The following is a 20,000-nucleotide window of genomic DNA, read 5'->3' on the forward strand; positions in this document are numbered from 1 at the left end:
CAAAACAGCTTCCAAAGCTACACTACATGACCAAAAGTATGTGGACATCCAAACATCGAACATCTCATTCCAAAATCAGGGGCATTAATATGGAGTTGGTCCCCCCGTTGCTGCCATAACACAGCCTCCACTCTTCTGGGAAGGCTTTCCACTTGATGTTGGAACATTGCTGTGGGGATTTGCTTCCATTCAGCCACAAGAGCATTAATGAGGTCGGCTACTGATGTTGGGCGATTAGGCCTGGCTCGCAGTCGGCATTCCAATTCATCCCAAAGGTGTTCGATGGGGTTGAGGTCAGGGCTCTGTGCAGGCCAGTCAAGTTCTTCCACACCGATCTCGACAACCCATTTCTTTCTGGACCTCACTTTGTGCATGGGGGCACTGTCATGCTGAAACAGGAAAGGGCCTTCCCCAAACTGTTGCCACATGGTTGGAAGCACACAATTGTCAAGAATGTCATTGTATATGTATGTGTCAAATATCAAAATATCTTTATATTGTATATAGTCAAATATATACATATATATTGTATATATATATATATATGTCAAAATATCTTTTAATTTCATCAATTTTCTGGAAGAAATGGTGCATTATTTGAAAAAAGTGCAAGGGTGCCAATATTTTTGGCCACGCCAGTATATATAATCAAGATTGAATGAGGGTTAGTATCACAGAAGAAAATAAACAAAAAATGAAGTTTGTAGGTGTGGATATGATTGATACAGGTACGATGAGCCAATTTCTTGTATATCCATGTAAGATTGTAGATTTTTTACACATCTGAAAGATCCCCGCTCCTTTTTGCACCCCCACCCCCCATCTTTCTTCATAAATCTGTTCCTCACAATTCTCATAGTTTATTGAACAGTAACAGATATTCTTAGAGGATTATATAAACATTTAAGGGATGTTGTATATGATACTAATTTGACAACAGCCAATACTTCACTTATGTGAATCGCAGACCTGAAAATGGTTGTTTACCTTAAATAAGAACCTTATTAACTTGTAGGCAATTTTCGATTTTTATGACTGCCTGGATCATTATCTGAGCTCTGTTATTCATAGAGGTTTTTTACTCTTTCAGCCCAGAACCTCTTCAAACAGTGGGTCTGCAATCTCAGCCTAGGGTCTACATTAGTAGATCCACAACCTCAGCTATGTCTAGACAGTCAGTCATCCTGGCAATGCGACCTCACTATTCAAACTTTCTATATATAGAATTTATTTTCACAGATAGATTTTTTCCTTTCTTGTTAGAGGATTTCATATATTATCATCGTTACAGCCATCGGGTCTGGCCCAGTTCCTCTGTCCAAATCCTGGCAAACCACGTCAAAGCAGTCATGATTTGATCATTCCGAGTCAGAGCACATGTCTGTTTGCCGCAATACCGTACTCCAAAGGACCCACCAAGCCAATTAATGCGTCACACTGATCAGTGCCCTGCGTCCGTTACTCTAATTGCGACTGAATGAAATCGCCAGACGCAGGCACGGTCCTTGTGCTGGGCACTACTTGCCGGAACTCAATCTGTTATTTAATGTACATGTATAACCAAACTACACACCAGGTGTGTTTAAAGTGCGACACTCAAATCCACCCAGAAACCAGGTGATTTTAAAGTGTATTGGCACATGGGGAGGAGAAACAAACGAAAGCAATACTGTACAATAATCAATAACCCCAAAACCCCTATGCAACAAAGTCAACAAAGTCAACAAACGGATAGCGGTTCCTTAATTACCTATGGTTATTAACGGGCCCATGAACACCATAGAAGAAAGGACCAGAAGAATGACGAGACAAATACCCAAGGCTGAGCCCAACGGGATGCAGTTAACCCCAAGTTGAGATACTCCCTGGTGGGAAAACAGTTCGTGCCAGCAGGATGGGAGGGCCTATGGAAAGAAAAGCATTCTGCAGGAAAGAGGGCATCTCGTGCCGACAGAGAACTGAAGCTCGTGCACAGCTCTACCCATCGGGTCCAGGATCATCTCTTCTTTCCGCCCGGTTCACACCCCGCCTTTAAGGTTTTGGCCCCCAACCCAAGCAATGATGCCGCTAGCCCCACCATGTTCGGCTGCCATTGACCCAGGGCCAAGTGCGTGGGTGGGACCCTGAACTTTTACCCAGATGGTTGTGTTGGTAACTCCAACATCAGCGCAGGTCGGATCGTGATGGCGGTTTTCCCTCCTAAAGTTGTGCTGACGGCCTGTCGGAAGCTTTAGAGACATCTAGGACAGATTACGAAGGTGGGAATATTAAAAAGGGTATTAAGGTTAAACGGTTTTTGACACACAAGAGAGGTTGATGGCATCTTTCTACACACAAAACAACATATTCAATATCACAATTAAGTTACCTCATACTTATTCTAATACACGCAATATGGGAAATAACTATCGCTGTACTATGCAAAGTTATCTCCCTAGAAGGCATTTACACAACAATATATTCATAACACACATGACACATTCCATTATATAACAATACATGTACCATGTTACACACGCACATGCACACATAATGTATGAAACTGTTACACACGTAGAGCTACTTAAAGTTTTAGCCAGCCTCAGTGGTGTAATGGTTAGAGCATCCGCTTTGAGTCTGAGGTCGGAGGTTTGAATCCAGGCCGAGTCATAGCAAAGACTAAAAATGGTAAGTGCTACTTCCTTGATTCACATTAAAAAAAAGATAGAGCACATACAAAAAAAAACATAGGTTGGCAATCATTACACATGCTTGATGGGGCTAATGGCCTCCTGCTTTGAAGTTCATTGCAAAGGAACTCACAGAAATAAAAAGATCAGAATAATGAACTTTTCACACAGGTTTATAATGAACAGCAAGCTGCAAATAAAATTATTATTACCTCCACCACCAAAGGTGGATAGAGGTTATGCTTGCACTCCTGACTGTATATCTGTCTGTCTGTGAGCAGGATATATTATGTTATGGACGGATTCAGACTACACTTGGTCGATAGGTTGAGTGTGTGACAAGGACAAATTGATTCGGTTTTGGTTCATGTCCGAATCTGGATCTGGCCTATCGGCGGGATAGAAAACGTAAACTGGTCAGCCTGGCAGAGGTCTACGCTCTACCGAGTGCCGTTCTAGTTACTTAAGAATGTTTTGAGGGCCCATGCCAAGTTGTATCTGCTTTGTGTCCAAGAAACAAATCACCTTGTATTTACTGAATACGATCAGACTAAAAGGAACACTTAACTTCACAAACAAGTGGAGAGATAGGTAGAGATGCAAGAACACTTGCCTTTTCTGGTGGAAGCATGGTAAATCACATTTTGACACACCCACCTGGAGTTGTCTGAGGGCTGCTGTCGCTACGGCTTGCCGAACAATCTCCGATACAATCATTTGTGCAATTTTCCACGCCATCTCCTCCCGAGCCTACGGTGAACCCAGTCACAGGAATTTTACTACCATAGCTAGTCTCAGTAAGGTATGGATTACAAACAACCAAACAGGTTGACTTGGCCACACCGCGAGAGCATTAATTTTTGTACCATATGCCATTTGCTTAGGCTTGGCAAAAAGAAATGCTATTTTGCAAAAAACAGCTGCTGAGATTTATACGGTTATTTCGTTAACGGTTAAAGGCAAGCAGAAGGTGAGGGAAGAACTCAACGTGCTTACCTCTTCCGTTGAGCCTTGCACCCACTTTTTCATGGCAGCGGTAAACATGCCTGGAAGACAATGCAGAGAGATGCATGATAAGTGCTCCTTCATAACATCGCATGATCATGACTGTTCATAGTGCCCTAGCAGCCGCAAATGACTTTGTTGTACAGCTGAATTATGGGTTTAGGGATGCCTCCCTCTTCCTCTACCACCATTCTCCCATCTCATCACAATTTGAGCAGTTTTCCTATGCACATTTGAAAAACGTTTTTAAACGAGCTCACTTTTCAGTATATTCTTTAAATATTATTCCTAATCATGTTCTTTCCTTTTCTGTATCTCACTTCTATCATAATTGCTTCCTCTATAAATCTATTGTCTATGATTTACCATCTGTTCCTTAATTCATCCTGTTCTCTGCCCACATCAATCCTTCCCCTGCCACTCTCACTTACCTCGAGATTTCTTTCCCTCTGGATCAGGTTCCGACTCGCGTACAAACTGGCCCAGAGTATTCATCCGCCCAAACGACATCTTGCTGGGAGTGTTGTCGAGAAGGGGTGGGAGAAGGACCAATTTATCAACACCAATGGACTTGTTTACATCTCTTCGCTGAAGAATCTTCCACTCATACTCGTATTAATTTCTCAATAAAAAGTGCTTCTTCTTAGATGTTTTCAATGTCTTCTATTCTCCCTGTTAACTCAAAATGGACGGGGGCCAATAAATTTGGCATACGTTTTACCAGTTCGTGGAAGTCTGGAACATCTAAATGTGGATATCAAATTGGTAAAGTCATCGTTTCATTGCTCTGTAGGCATGGCATCGTGCAACAGCACACTCATCAAATGCACACCACCAACCACAAACTCTCGTTATGAGTCACAGGAATAAACAAAGCTTCAATTTGGGCAAATTCCATTAAAGCTGCGGTCCTTTAACCACAGGCACAATGTAAACAACTCACAATGTAAACAACTCGGCAGATAGAAAAAGTGAAACGAGGGAAGGAGTTAGAAGAAATGTGTATAAATAGTCAATTTAATATATCTAAGATTCGAGAAGAGTACGGCCAAAAAGGACAGCAAAGGAGGGAGGCAGAGTGGGCAGTGGGGAGGAGGGTGGGAAGTAGAGTGCAAAAAGGATCATCTGAAAATGGAGGAAGCAGGAAAGAAGTCTGATCATGGAATACAAACTGGTAGAAAAAGAAAGGTGGACAATAGAAACTGATCATAAAATGAGGAGACAAAGTATGACAGAAGTGATTTTATTGCAATAAATATATACTATTGCTAAGATGGCACATTACGAAGAGGTCCTTTTAGAAAAGGAAATAAATAAATAATACAAGTGTAGTGGGATTTAAAAAAAACAAGAAGCATCATTTGGCCAAAAATGACAAAGACTAATCCCACTGAGGCAATCTTCGGTGCATTCCAAAATGTCTGCAACGGAGAGCCACAAAACAACATTTGTCCAACGTCAAGAATTAACTTTCAAACTCGTCTCCCTCCTCTAAAACCTGGTGGCACCTTGTTAAGTCTGCATCTGATGTTCCCCTTCCCTTCCCTCTCAAAATGGCATCCCAGCCGACGCCGCTCGTGAGAAGGCCGGATGCCTCAATTCTATGTTTGACTCCAAATCTTGTGTACCCCAACCTCTCACTCTCGATACCCATCCTTCTCTGCCATACCCAACTTCTCCAAAACTCTGTGTCTTTGCAAATGGACTGGACGGCGCTGACGTGTACTAAGATCTTGCTTTGCTGCTCTTGCACATCCCCATTCTGCCCTTTCCACCCTATCATTTGTGCTTGGTTATCTTCCAGCTGTGCAAAAACAAAACCTGCAATAACTGATCCCCTCACTACAGACCTATCAGCTTGCTTCCAATCATCAAGTGAGGTCAACTGCATCATCGCAGTTGATATGAAATCCTTCCCTTTTTCCAACAACCTCATTTCAGATCACCAATATGGTTTCAGATCAGGTCACTCCACCTTGGACATGCTGCTTCTACTCACCCAACAATGGATGGAGGCCCTCAATGACAGACATGAGATCAGGGCTGTTTCTTTGGATATATCGTGCTTTTGATACAGTCGAGCATCCTGCCTTACTCTCCAAACTCTCTGCCAATGTCATCCAAGGCCAACTCCACGCATGGCTTACTGACTTCCTCAACTCTCATAGACAACGTGTGGCTCTCAACAGAATCCTTTAATCTCTTCTCCCTGTCAAGGCTGGAGTGCCCCAAGGCAGTGTTCTGGGCTCTGTCCCATTGCTGATCTTCATCAATGATCTATCTGACCCTGGAAAAACCTCTATCTATTTGATGAAGACTCCACCCACTGCTGTAGCATCCCTCATCCTTCAGACAGGCAGGCTGCAGCCTCTTCCTTCTCTTTAGACCTTCAATTAAATCACAAACTGGTGAAGCACTTGGAATATGTCTTTTAATCCTGAAAATATATCACACACTCACTATTTCTCGCTCCGAAAGGACCATCTGGCAAATCCACCTATGTACTTTCTTAACAATCCTCTTTAGGAAGTTCAGTCATTCAAACTCCTGGGTTTCATAATCAACCACGATATTTCTTTGGCAAACCACATTTCAAAGTTGGCCTCCAAAGCCAGTCACCTAGTGGGCTTCCCCTGTCATACAAAGTCCTTCCTCGGCAAAACGAAACTCCTATCCACCTACAAGGCCTTCCATCTGCAGCTTGATGGAGTACTGCTCTCTCCTCTGGGCTGGCTTCCCTGCCTCACACATTTCTCAGCTTGACGCCATGGAAATCAAGGCCTTCAAGATTATCAGAATCTCTATGACGAAGCTGAGTCGAAGGGCCCATCACTTCACCATCACAGACAGGTCGGTGGTCTCTCTGTCTTCTATTGCCTCCTTTCTGGTCTTGCACTCTTTGCTCTTTCCATGCTTTGTCCCCTCTAGGTTTCTGCAATGAACAAGGGCGTCCTCCATCAACCCCCTTCTGGTGAAACTACCTAAATCCAGGATCACTGCTCACCTTCACTCATTCGTTGCTTCCTCCTCCCCTCCCCCCCCTGTGGATCGAACCTCCACATTCTCTTCAATATCATTTGTCCCATCAGGTCATCAAAACAGCTGTTCACCACCATCTCAGATCGTCCCCAATCCAAAACCATGATATTTTCTACCCTCGTTAAACCCCCACCCAACCCCAATCCCTCCTCCTTCCAAATTTCCAGTTTTCTCTCCTGAGAGTTTCATTCAGTTTCCATCTTGTCCATCCCATGCATCCTCTCCTGCCTCCCATTCCTCCCCACACTCATTGTTTGTCCAAGTCTGCCTCTATCTTGGCCTTCAACTGTGCTGTTGGTGTTTCCACCCTCTCTCAACTGCTCCCCTTTGTCCTGTTGTGTCCTGGTCCGTTCAGAGTACTAATAATAGCACTTCCATGAGCCTCGACGATGTATAAAAAACCCAAAACAAAACCCCTCGTTTCCCCTTGACTGCACCAAAAGTTAGACATGCGAGATGATCAGAGCATTAATTTGTGACCAGGTCCTGGCAGCATTGGTGATTTTAAAGTCCTACTAGGTCTCCACTAAATATAACTAGAATGGCACTAGGTAGAACCTTTGCCAGCTTGAACAGTTTACGTTTTGTATCCCACTGTTAGGCCGGATCCGGATCTTCACCAAAATCGAATCAATTCTTTCTTGTCACACATATAACCGATCAAGCAATTTTCATGCGAATCTGTCCATAACGTTTTGAGATATCCTGCTCACAGACAGACACACGTGAAAACATAACCTCTGTCCACCTTAGGTGGTGGAGGTAATAAGCAAGGAAACTTTTTAAAATGGTGCTCACATTTTTGTATTGTACACAAATCAACATCAAAATATAGAGTATCAGAACTATTGCACCATCATGAGGTGCATGTCAAAGGTCAATATGTTGCCTGCGGTTTTGGGAAGACTAGAATTACCGAGGCAGGCCACCACATTGATTACACAAATCTCACGTTGCCTTCTCAGTGGACGCTCAAAGCAGGAATTTAGACATTTGCAAAGGGTAACAGCAAATTATGAGATCGTTAACGTCACAGAAAATGTGTGCTAACAGACAGCACAGTCGGCTTATTGTCTCTTTGAAAGAACAGCATACCTAATTGACACAACACCATGCGTGCAGCTCACTTGGATGATAGATACTCCATAATTAGAACAGTCGTGCTTCCAGGAATGATGCAAACTAGGAGCCAAGTGCTGCTTATGCATTGATGAACTTCTCCCGACTTTCCAAACATGACATACCGATAACACACAAAAAAACAACCACATCACAACACATCATACATAGTTGGATTGTATTTTCTTCAGTGAGAAAGAAAAACTCAACATGAGACAGAGCTCTGCAGCAAAGCAAAAAGCTGACGAAGTGCTGCTTATGCCAAAAACACCACAAACTAAAGTCCAGATGAACAGAAGTGTAAAGGAGGTGAGCTGGAGCAGGGAGAAGGGAGAAGGAAACCGTGCAAGAGGAATGAGAGGCGCACGTTGAAGGAAAACGCTTCAAGGACCAACTGAAGAGGTCAAAATCGGAGACTGTCTCACGTCAAAAGATCATCACGGTAGGAACTACCAATGACAAACAACTACCAAAAGACAAATAAACTATAATTGGAGCCTGTCTGAAGTCCAGCGACAATCCATAAAGTAGTTATTGGAACAAGTGTAAGAGAACAGAACAAGTTGCGGTGCAAATATTTCCAAGCATCACTACGAGATCCTCCAAAAGAGATCCTGGTGAAAAGGAAGGGATACTTTAGGGCCTGGGAGGGCTCAGTTCTACCTCCTGACACCCACTCAAGGAGATTACAACCCATGAGTCAGAAGATCATTATTTTTGATGTTTATTAATGCCTCAGTTCTATATTTCTTTCATTTGGGAAGATAGAGTGAGAAGAATCTGGGAATAGAACTTCTGCAAGCAACTACCAATTGACAGCTCACCAAAAGTGCAGGTGTTGTGACGTCTTCCCTTTTAATTACAATCACATGAACTGAACCAGTCTTATTTTCCTCTGTCTGTACTTTATCAGGGGTTTACATACCCATGAACCTCACACACACACCTAGTTCGCACTATCAGTCTGTTCCACGAGGAGCCTGTTCCTTTCAACATGTTCCGCATATTCCCTTTGAAGTGAAGCAAATATGCAAGCCCACCCATGAACCTGAGGAACATGAAGGCAAATAACAAATTCCACATAGCTGCCAAGGAATGGCTGAATAAGATTGCACGGCAATGCCAACAGAAGACCAAATAAAGTCTTAAATATGAGTGTAATAAAAAACTAACATAATGGACAAAGAAAGGCAACACGAAGAAAAATAATAAACATACCAAACCAAAAGATATGTTTGAATGAATACCTCAGCCCCAGCTTCGCGCCTCCGCCCCAGCTTCGCGCCTCCGCCCCAGCTTCGCGCCTCCGCCCCAGCTTCGCGCCTCCGCCCCAGATTCCCGCCTCCGCCCCAGATTCCCGCCTCCGCCCCAGATTCCCGCCTCCGCCCCAGATTCCCGCCTCCGCCCCAGATTCCCGCCTTCGCCCCAGATTCCCGCCTCCGCCCCAGATTCCCGCCTCCGCCCCAGATTCCCGCCTCCGCCCCAGATTCCCGCCTCCGCCCCAGATTCCCGCCTCCGCCCCAGATTCCCGCCTCCGCCCCAGATTCCCGCCTCCGCCCCAGATTCGCGCCTCCGCCCTAGATTCGCGCCTCCGCCCCAGATTCTGCCCGAGATTCGCGCCTGCGCCCCAGATTCGCGCCTGCGCCCCAGATTCGCGCCTCCGCCCCAGATTCGCGCCTCCGCCCCATATTCGCAAGTCACATCCATCTTCGCGCCTCAGCTCCATCTTCGGAGTTTAGCTCCAGCTCTGGACCTCAGCTCAAGCTTTGGAAACAAGCTGGCATCTTTCTGACACCTTTCCGTCTGCCAGCTAAGGTTTTAGATGCTATTGAGGATATAGGAAAGAAAAATATTGAGTTGCATGCTACAACGTAAATTTGGGAATTTCAATGGTATAATGTATATTAACTACATTTCTGTTTCAGTGTAGTTATTTGAAGAGTCAAAGAAAAATCAATAAACAATGTGGTCAGTACATCGCTTCAAAATCTCATCATTTTCTTCATATATATTTTCTATATGCCTATTTTTGAACACAGAAATAACCCCTCCCCAAAATCAAGAAAGAAATTGAACCATAAAAACACACAATTTATCATAAAACAGCAAAAAACTAGACTCGGTAGCATTACGAGCTCGGTCGGTGGTTCAATTCTGACCCCTGCCAAGTCACACCAAAACTTAATGGTACGTACTGCTTCCTCACTTGATGCTCAGCATTGAAAGGACTAGACATGGACAAACCCCATAGTTGGCATTCATGGTGGGTGGGGGAGGGGAGGATATTGCTCCTTAATGAACCCGCTGACTGCAGAGAGAAAAGAAGAGACATCACAAAGATGGTGTCACTAGTGCACAGGAAGTTGTGTCACTCCTCCCTGAAAGTCAGCAGTTGTGTTGTTATGAAGTCAAACCTGGTGTATCTCATGCCTTGGCCTGTATCTGCGCGTGATGTGTGTTACAGCTCTTCCACGAGTCTTAGACCACATTAAACAAGACTGAAAGTCTAACAGTGGCATAGCCGGGCTTGTAAAATATTATAAACCACAAACACACATGATTAGCTTTTTAAACAGTCGCTAATGCTGTTTATAACATTAAACAAAGAAGTTTGGAAGAATCCCGACATCCGTGAGGTAAGTTTTACTTACAGAACTGAGGGAAGATCTACTGTAATCTATATACCCCACAAGGGTTGGGTACGTACCGTTTTGTTGGAAGAGACGCAACGCCGATGCTTTCAATATGTGGTGGTCATTTTAACAATCGGTTTGTTTGTGTTTCACAATGAATGAAAAACGTAAAGCTAGAGCATGGCGATTGTGATATATGACAAGTTCGACGATATGTTCGGCCTGAACGAAATTGGAATCAAAATGCCGGAGTGTGCGGAGTCAGCCGCCGTACTGCCGTAATGACCTCAGACGTAATCACATCACCCTGTCATGTGACCAGATCCTCAGCTCTGATTGGTATACGTTTGAGGGGACATACGTACATACGGACGGACAAACACTATTCTCGACGGATTTGCCCTATCGGCTACGCGTAAAAATATATCAACGGCATATTTATTAACAGAAAATGAAAAAAAGGCTGGAGCAATCGAGGTGCGGTCTATTGCCTTATACACCACCCAAGTAAATGGGGTTCAATTTTCTTTTATCCAATTGAAAAAAAAACAATTTTCCCAGAGGTTTGGATTAATTTCACATTCCATCAAAGGAAAGCTCGTGGTTGTGGAATGAAAAGTTATGCTAAACATGCCAGAGATCAGTCACCATCATCGGCAAATCGGAAAAGATTCACTAGCATCGATTTGGGATCACACAAGACTGCTCAACAGTCACTCCACTCCTGGTAAGCTACTCCCCCACCCCCAAAACGTATCCTTCTAGAATGAATGAGCCCATTGTTTGCTTGTACATTGTACATATGAAAATCATACAAAAAAACAGAACTGGGCGATCTTCACCAAATTTTGCATACGTGTTGGTCATACCCATGGTCAAGTCATGGTCACAAGGAACCTCCACCCCCTATAAAGGGGGGGGGGGGGGAAGGGGGAAGGTGGGAGCCGAGATAGCATTTTTACCCAAACTCGCAAATTTCTGCATATGTGTTGGAAATACACATGATAACCCCACCTTGCAGGATATCTCAATTAGTTGTGGACTGATTCGGCCAAAACTAGTTGAGCAGATTGGGTGTGCAACAAGGACAGATTGATTAGATTTTGGTGAAGAATTCGGAATCGATTCCATTTGGAATCGAGACAGCAGTTCAGACTCGGAATGAATTCTCAAATTTTAAGAATCGCCCAAGCCTAACCATGAAGGAACTGTCCGTAGAACTCCAAGATATAATTGTGAGGAGGCATAGATCTGCAGAAGGGTATAAAATAATTTCTACAGTGTTGAAAGTTCCCAAGAGCACAGTGATCTCCATCATTAGGAAATGGAAAGAATATGAAACTACCCAGACTCTTCCTAGAGCTGGCCGTTTGACCAAACTGAGCAAACGGGCAAGAAGGACCTTGGTAAGAGAGGTGACCAAGAACCCAATGACCAATCTGACAGAACTACAGATATCCTTGGCTGAGATGGAAGATCTTGCCGGAAGAACAACAGTCTATGCAGCCCTTCACAAATCGAGGCTTTATGGGAGAGTGGCCATATGGAAGCCACTCTTGAGAAAAAAGCACATGACAGCACACCTGGAGTTTGCAAAAAGGCCCGTGAAAGACTCAGATCATGAGGCAAAATATTCCGAGGTCTGATGAGACGACAATTGAACACTTTGGCCTAAATGCAAAGCGCTATGTTTGGCGGAAACCGAGCACAGCTCATCACCCATCTCACACCATGCCAACCGTGATGCATGGTGGTGGCAGCATCATGCTATGTGGATGCTCTTCAGTGGGAGAGACTGGGATACTTGTAAGGATAGAGAGAACAATGAATGGATCCAAATACAGGTAAATCCTTGAGGGGAACCTGCTTTAGAGTGCAAAAGACCTTAGACTGTGGCGAAGATTAGATTGACATTCCAACAGGACAATGACCCCAAGCATACAGCCAAAGAAACACTGGAATGGCTTCAGAACAAGAACGTGAAAGTCCTTGAGTGGCCCAGCCAAATCCCAGACTTGAATCCCATTGAGAATCTGTGGAAAAACTTGAAGATTGCTGTTCACCAATGCTCCTCATCCAACTTCACAGAGCCTGAGCAAATCTGCAAGGAAGAATGTGAGAAGTTCCACAAATCCAGATGTGCTAAGCAGATACAGACATACCCAAGAAGATTTGAAGCTGTAAACGCTGCCAAAGGTGCTTCTATGTAGTAATGACTCAGGAGGTAGAATACTTATGTAAATTGGATATTTCTGTATTTCATTTTTAATTATTTTGTAAAAATGTCTAAAAATAATTATGCTGACATTATGGGGTATTATGTGGAGATGTGATAAGGCCAAGGGGTGTGAATACTTTCTGAAGGCAGTGTATGCCCTTTGTTCATCAGATTACATCTTGAGGTGCAAGTTCTGATGGGTGTCAGAAGGATGGAGCATGAAGCCTGGAATTTTTATCCACACAAATCATCTCAAACACGCAAAAGTATACCACACATACAAGGTACACAAACACAGGATAGCTGCGAGTAGTTTTACTATCTATTTTTTTTTTACTTTTTAGCTGTTTTGCTCGAAAGAATGCCTCTTACCCAGCATAATGTCGATGATAGAGGGACTCCGGCTCCAGACTTTTGGCATCGATCGTTATGTCTTCATCAAAGTTTTTCAGAATCTTTACGACACCTTTCTTACTACTTTCCTGCACAAAAGCAAAGGGAAAGGGACCTAGTTTGATCAACAACAACAAAAATAATAATAATACTACCAAACAAAGGCACCAAAGATTAATTTTTAAACAGTAAAACATGACAAAGGTCATCAAAGGGAAACGAAATAACCTTGATAAGTGAGATACACTAAATCTGATAATTATATATACACATTTTTTTTACACCCTTGTGTGCAATGACGTTCTGTGCATTTGTAGGTCCTCATTGGCCTTAGAGCTGGCAAGATAGCTAAGTTTGAATCTTGACCCAGCTATAAACTGTCATCCAGGTATTTTGCAGACAGGACCATGCAGCAGTGTGTGCCATTTCTCGGATGGATGTTAAATTGGGGTCCTGTCCACGTTGTTGGAGTTGGTAGAGATCAAAGATTCCATGGTGTCTTTGGCAAAGAGTAGGTGAGCAATCACCGCCATCCCGACCACGCTCCAAATTCCTGCCTCGTCTGACTGCTGGCATGGCAATGGCAAGCCACCCGGCATAACCCTTCCCAAGAAATTACTTCGGAGGCACCAACACTCTGCAAAGAGTATGGTTGATCTCGTCTCATCATTGGCTGTAAAATAAAAATGATGTTTCACAGCCAATCAAGGATCGACAGATGGAAGGCATGGCTGCCTCGAAATATTTAACTGGAAAATTCATAGAATTTACATTTCCTGCCTAATCATGGGTCATCCCCATCCCCACCCCTCTTAAAAGAGCACGTAGATGTAGCAATTCTCAGTTTGACTTTAGTTTCCCATTCATTGTAGAAAGAGTATCTGTCAACCACTCCCAGATGACAGATGAGTGATCATAAAGAAGCGAAAATGACAGACATTGAGGAGGGAGGGAAAATACTACCTTGCTGTGTTCTGGCCCCAAGTTATCTTTATGTCTAATGGTGCTGGAATGGGCAGTTCGATCCTGTGGACCGGAGCGTTCTTCCGAGCGAACTGAAGCGACTAGATCATAAAAGAACTTGTAGTACATGTTGCTGGACAGAAATCCAGGCAAGTAAACCTGTAAAGAATACAACACAACTAAATGTGACGGTTGCTTCTACTATAATAAGACATGAAGTGGCAAAGGTGAGAGACTATATAGGATTATAACAAAAGCATAAAATAGGAGGAAATAAAAAAAAGAGTCAGATAGCATGAACAAGTAATAGGCGATGCCAGAGTGCAAGAGAATTTTTTTTTTAATTAAAAAAAAATAAAATGCATGGTCTAAGGCTCATAATGGAGCTGACTGACTGACTGACTGACTGACTGACTGACACACACACACACACACACACACACACACACACACACACACACACACACACACACACACACACACACACACACACACACACACACGAGCCACCGAGCTTGGGGGAAGTGCCGTTACTGCTGTCACTTCTCGGAATACTCTGGGTACCAGTGCCTTCAAAACAATGGTGCCGCTTTTCTCACCACACTCAGCGGGGCATTTCCTCAGCAGGAATAATCTCCTCCCCATTGTGGTGGTTTGTATGCAGCCTGTGGTGGCGTGGCTGCATCATTCTCCTGGGGATGCGGCTGTGCCGATGATGCAGTGCCCTCCATTACCAGTCAGCTGGTACTCATTTTGCCGAACTCAAAAGGATGACAGGCTGAGTCAACCCACCTGGTGCTAATTCAACGGCCGGACAGGGGCTCAAATTCAGGACCTGAATATCTCAAGCCAACCACCTTAACTAATACATTAAATAATGAAATTGATATATGTGGGAAAATTACATGCAATTGAAAATTACCTCAATTTAATTATTTAATCCTGTTCATTAATATAATTGCTTCATTACGCCCCAAGTGGTGTTTATAATAGAGGACATGGGTTTGTCCGTCCCCCCATTGGAGGAAGACCCTCTTGTGTTCAGGCCGTTGGTGCTCCTATGGTTAGCAGCGAGTGCCCCGGAAGCAGTGACGGAAAGAGAGTGGCAATCATATGTGTGGGAGAATTGCATGCTCAGTCAGGGTAGCCCAGATAGCTCAGATGGCAGAGCACTGGTATGGTTTTGCAGAGGACCTGGGTTCGAGTCCTGGTCTGGGAATGTACTTTTCCCACATATCAATTTAATACATCATTAAGTATCCGCTCCATTCCTCATCCCGTCTGCAGCCTCCTCGCTCTCTGCAGACCTGAACAAAATCACAGACTGGGCAAACAAGTGGAACATGTCTTTCAATCCTGACAAATCTCACACTCTTACGATGTCTCTCCGAAAAGACCGACTGGACAACGCTCCAATCCACTTTCTGAATAATCCTCTTCAAGAAGTTCTGTCGCTCAAGCTTTTGGGTCTCACTATCTGCCATGATCTTTCCTGGGAAAACCACATTTCAAATCTGGCCTCCAAAGCCAGTCGCCAACTGGGCATCCTCCGTCGTGCGAAGTCCTTCCTTGGCACACCTGAGCTCCTCACCACATATAAGGCTTTCATCCGCAGCTCAATGGAATACTGTTCCCCCCTTTGGGCTGGTGCTCCTGCCTCACACCTAGCTCGTCTTCACGCTGTTGAAACCAAAGCGTTCAGAATCATTGGAATCTCTCACGGTGAAGCTACCTCCGAGGGCCTTTCACTTACTCACCGCAGGCAGGTTGGTGGTCTTTCTGTCTTCTACCGACTCCTCTCCGGCCTTGCTCCTCCAGCTCTCTCTGGGCTATGTCCCCCAAATATTCCTACAGGTCGCACAAGATCTGCCTGCAACGCTCTTATGGTTAAAGTGCCAAAATCAAGACTCTCTGCTCACTTTCACTCCTTCATTCCTCTTTTCTCCCGCCTCTGGAACAATCTCCCTCACTCTCTTCAATCCCACTCCTCCCTCCAGGTCTTTAAAACAGCTGTTCACCACCATCTCTTATCTTCCCCCATCCAAAACCTTGATCTTTTCTACCCCCGCTAATTTCACCCCAAATCCACTTTTTTGAAATACCAATTTCTTTCCTGGAAGTCCTTGGTGTACTTGTGTTTATACTTCTCCCACCCCCCCCCCCTTCCCACGCCACCTTCCCCAAATCCCTCTCCTTCCCACACATTCCCGATGTCCCTGCTCTCAAATGTTGTGTTTATGTGCTTCCCCTTCTCTCCCCATCTCGTCTACCGCTCCCCTTTTTATATACTTTGTTTGTTTGTCTCTTTGATTTGTTTTTATGATAAATGTTAGCTCTTTCACGAGCCTCGATTCTGTATACAAAAAAGAAAAAAGAAAAAAAAGTAAACAGCTCAAGCATTTAGGCAAACAGGTCATTTTATGAGTAGATGGCATGGGTGCAACACCGACAAAGTGCTGGTGGTTTGTTGTCGTTTCATACCATCTCCATGGTGGTGTAAGCCTGGCGCAGAGGGGTGGAAAAACAGTCGGGGAGTGGGCCACCCTCTCGGCAGATGTTGGACTCGACTTCAAGCCGCACGGCATCACCAAAACCCAAAGGACACGTAGCCTGGAGAGAGAAGTACCTGGAAAGAGAGAAAAATATTTAGTGGATGCATTTAGATTATTGTTCCACTCTTCCATGAGCCTCATACATATACTCACCTGTATATGTATATATATATATATACACACCACATACATACATACATAGTCACGTGAAAAAGTAAGTACACCCCATGTAAAGTTTTGACTTTTTCAACATATTTCAACATACAGATATTTGATCTTCATTTCAACAATATTGATAGATAAAGGTGATATAATATAACAAATATCATGAAACATTTACATTTTGTAGTCCATTGTATAATTTAAATAAACATAAATACAAATTTCGCATGTGGAAAAAGTAAGTTCACCCTTGGTTCAAATAGGTGGTATTGCCCCCTTTGGCAGAAACAACCTCAAGTAAGCGTTTCTTGTAACTGTCTACCAGTCTCTGACATCGACGAGGAGAAATTTTTGCCCACTCCTCCATGCAGAATTCTTTCAGCTGTGCGATGTTTGAGGGGTTTCTTCCATGTACAGCTCGTTTCAAATCCCCCCACAACATCTCGATGGGATTTAGATCCGGGCTTTGACTTGGCCATTCCAGAACCCTCCATTTCTTTCTTTTCAGCCATTCCTTGGTGGATTTACTGGTATGTTTAGGGTCATTGTCATGTTGCAAGGTCCACCTTCGGTTGAGCTTCAACTCTCCGACAGATGGACCCACATTATCCTCAAGCACCCTCTGTTACAATGAAGAATTCAAAGTGGATTCTATGATAGTGAGCTGCCCAGGCCCTGATGCAGCAAAGCTGCCCCAAACCATAATATTTCCACCACCATGCTTTGCAGTTGGTATCAGGTTCTTGTGGTCAAATGCTGTCTTTGGTTTTCGCCAAACATGTCTTCTGGTACTGTGGCCAAATAGCTCCACATTTGACTCATCTGTTGAGAGCACATTGTTCCAGAAGTGCTGGTCTTTGCCGCGGTGTTCATTGGCAAACTTTAGTCTTGCCCTGATGTTCTTTCTGGACAGCAAAGGTTTCCTCCTGGCACACCTCTCATTTAGATCAAATTTGTGCAGCCTCTTTCTAATGGTAGACTCGTGCACTTTGACATCAACAGTGGCAAGAGCTACCTGGAGGTCCCGTGATGACATTTTGGGGTTCTTTGAGACTTCTTTCAGAATCTTGCGGTCTGCTCTCGGGCTGAACTTGCTGGGGCGGCCTGGCCTGAACAAGTTGGCAGTTGTTTGGAATCTTCTCCACTTGTAGATGATCTTCCGGACAGTCGAATGATTGATTTCAAATTGTTTGGAGATCTTTTTAAATCCCTTTCCAGACTCGTAGGCATCTATAACCTTTTTTCTGAAGGCCTCAGAGAGCACTTTTGATCTCGGCATGGTGACACCACACACTTCAACAACAAAGAGCAAACCAAACGAAATGTCTGAGGTTTAAATAAGACAGGTTCCTCCAAAATCCTCTCTAACGATGTTCTAGTCATTTGCACCTGAGCTGGTGCACCTGATTCTAATTTTAGGTATTTGAAGTAGTGATAAATGTAGGGGTGTACTTACTTTTTCCACATGCAAAATTTGCATTTATGTTTATTAAAATTATGCAATTGACTACAAAATGTAAATTTTTCATGATATTTGTTATATTATATCACCTTTATCTATCAACATTGTTGAAATGAAGATCAAATAGCTGTGTTGAAATATGTTGAAAAAGTCAAAACGTTACATGGGGTGTACTTATTTTTCACGTGACTGTACATACATACATACATACATACATATACATACATATACATATATATATATATACATATACTGTATATATAAATATAAATAAATAAATATATAAAAAATATATATATATATACATATACTGTATATATATATATAAATAAAAAAAAAAAAAAAAAAAAATATATATATATACAGACTTGGCATTTAATATGGAATAATTTTTTTTTCTTGACGGGTTTACTTTCTGAACTCAGTATATCAATCTGGTGAGTTTCTTTTACGCTTCGGTGATGGCTTTGTTGAAAGAACCATGTCACTGATTGTCTTTCGCAGCAAGAAGTCAATAACAGGATTATATCACAGGTGGCGTGACAAAATGTAAGGACAGGTACATTTGACGATTGGCTTCACAATCGGGTATATAAGGGTTGTTGCGTTCTGTATTAGTGGAAAACAACTGCTGCACGTCTACAAAAGTTATTGCCGCTTCCTCTGGAGATGGTCCGTCAACGTGACAATGCTGTTTGTCATTGAGTGGTGGCTTTACGAAATTCTGGCATGAAACAGCGTGCTATTGCTCGGAAGTATGGCATCACTCAAGGTCAGGTGTCAAAGATCCTGAAACGAAATGCTCAGAGGGGTGTCCCTACTCCAATACCGAGGCCAGGACATCCACGCAGAACCACAAGGAGAGATGATCGCCAGCTGCACCGGTTAGTCTGCAATGGCCGTACCAAGTCAGCTAATCGGCTGAGGGCTGAGTGGCAGCAACTGACAAATGTGCCTGTATCCAGAAGGCTAGTCAACCAACGACTGGTTTCTGCAGGCTATCGTGCCAGGCGTCCCCTGAGAAAGCCACGCCGGACCAGACAACACAGCCAGCGCCGATTGCAGTGGGCCAGAGAGCACCGTCAATGGCAGCCAGGACACTGGAATGACGTGACCTTCAGTGACGAGTCTAGATTTCTGGTCTATTGTCAAGATGGCCGCGTCCGAGTGCGCAGACAAGTGCATAAAGCCCACAACGAAGATTGTATAGTGCCAAGAGTCCAAGCTGGAGGTGGTGGGGTGACCGTTTGGGCTGATTTTCATGCAGGGGGCAAAACTGACCTGGTTTTTCTGAATGGAAACCTGAACCAGTTCAAGTACAGGGCCATTCTGGAAGAAACATTGCTTCCATTTGCTTGTGCAGCCTTTCGAGGAAACTTTGTCTTCCAAGATGACAATGCACGGCCTCATCGTGCTCGCATGATCCAACACTTTCTTGCTGACCATGGTGTCGAGCATATGGAGTGGCCTGCCATGTCCCCGGATATGAATCCGATAGAGAACTTGTGGGCAGAATTAACGCGTCAAATCGACAACTTGGACCAGCAGCCTGCCTCTGTGCGTGAATTGCAGCAGGCTATTGTCACTGCATGGCAAGCGATTCCTGTCCAAACCTTGGCAAATCTCGTGAACAGCATGCCTCGACGTGTACGTGCTCTCCTGAATGCTCGTGGGGGTTACACGAAGTACTGAACTGTAATTTTACTGTCCGTAATCCCAGTCATAATTTAGCTTTTGTTGAAATTTTTTTTGGCTAATGTGCAAAATAAAGAGATTCTTCTGGAA

General features: G+C 43.8%; 1 protein-coding gene across 4 annotated transcripts in view; it reads right to left on the minus strand.

Moving 5' to 3' along the window:
* The window catches only part of AKAP10 (A-kinase anchoring protein 10), a 233,713-nt gene that overhangs the window by 3,040 nt on the left and 210,673 nt on the right, over positions 1–20,000 (minus strand). For all 4 annotated transcript variants that reach the window (XM_078780237.1, XM_078780238.1, XM_078780236.1 and 1 more), the window contains 6 exons: positions 16,521–16,665; positions 14,040–14,198; positions 13,056–13,165; positions 4,106–4,188; positions 3,666–3,715; positions 3,327–3,419 (listed from right to left, as the gene is read on the minus strand). In XM_078780237.1, coding sequence (XP_078636363.1) covers positions 3,327–3,419; positions 3,666–3,715; positions 4,106–4,188; positions 13,056–13,165; positions 14,040–14,198; positions 16,521–16,665 — 640 coding nt within the window. The remainder of the gene's footprint in view (positions 1–3,326; positions 3,420–3,665; positions 3,716–4,105; positions 4,189–13,055; positions 13,166–14,039; positions 14,199–16,520; positions 16,666–20,000) is intronic.

Source organism: Myxine glutinosa, chromosome 6 (genome assembly GCF_964187855.1).
Source record: "Myxine glutinosa chromosome 6, kmMyxGlut1.1, whole genome shotgun sequence".
Classification (NCBI taxonomy): Eukaryota; Metazoa; Chordata; class Myxini; order Myxiniformes; family Myxinidae; genus Myxine; species Myxine glutinosa.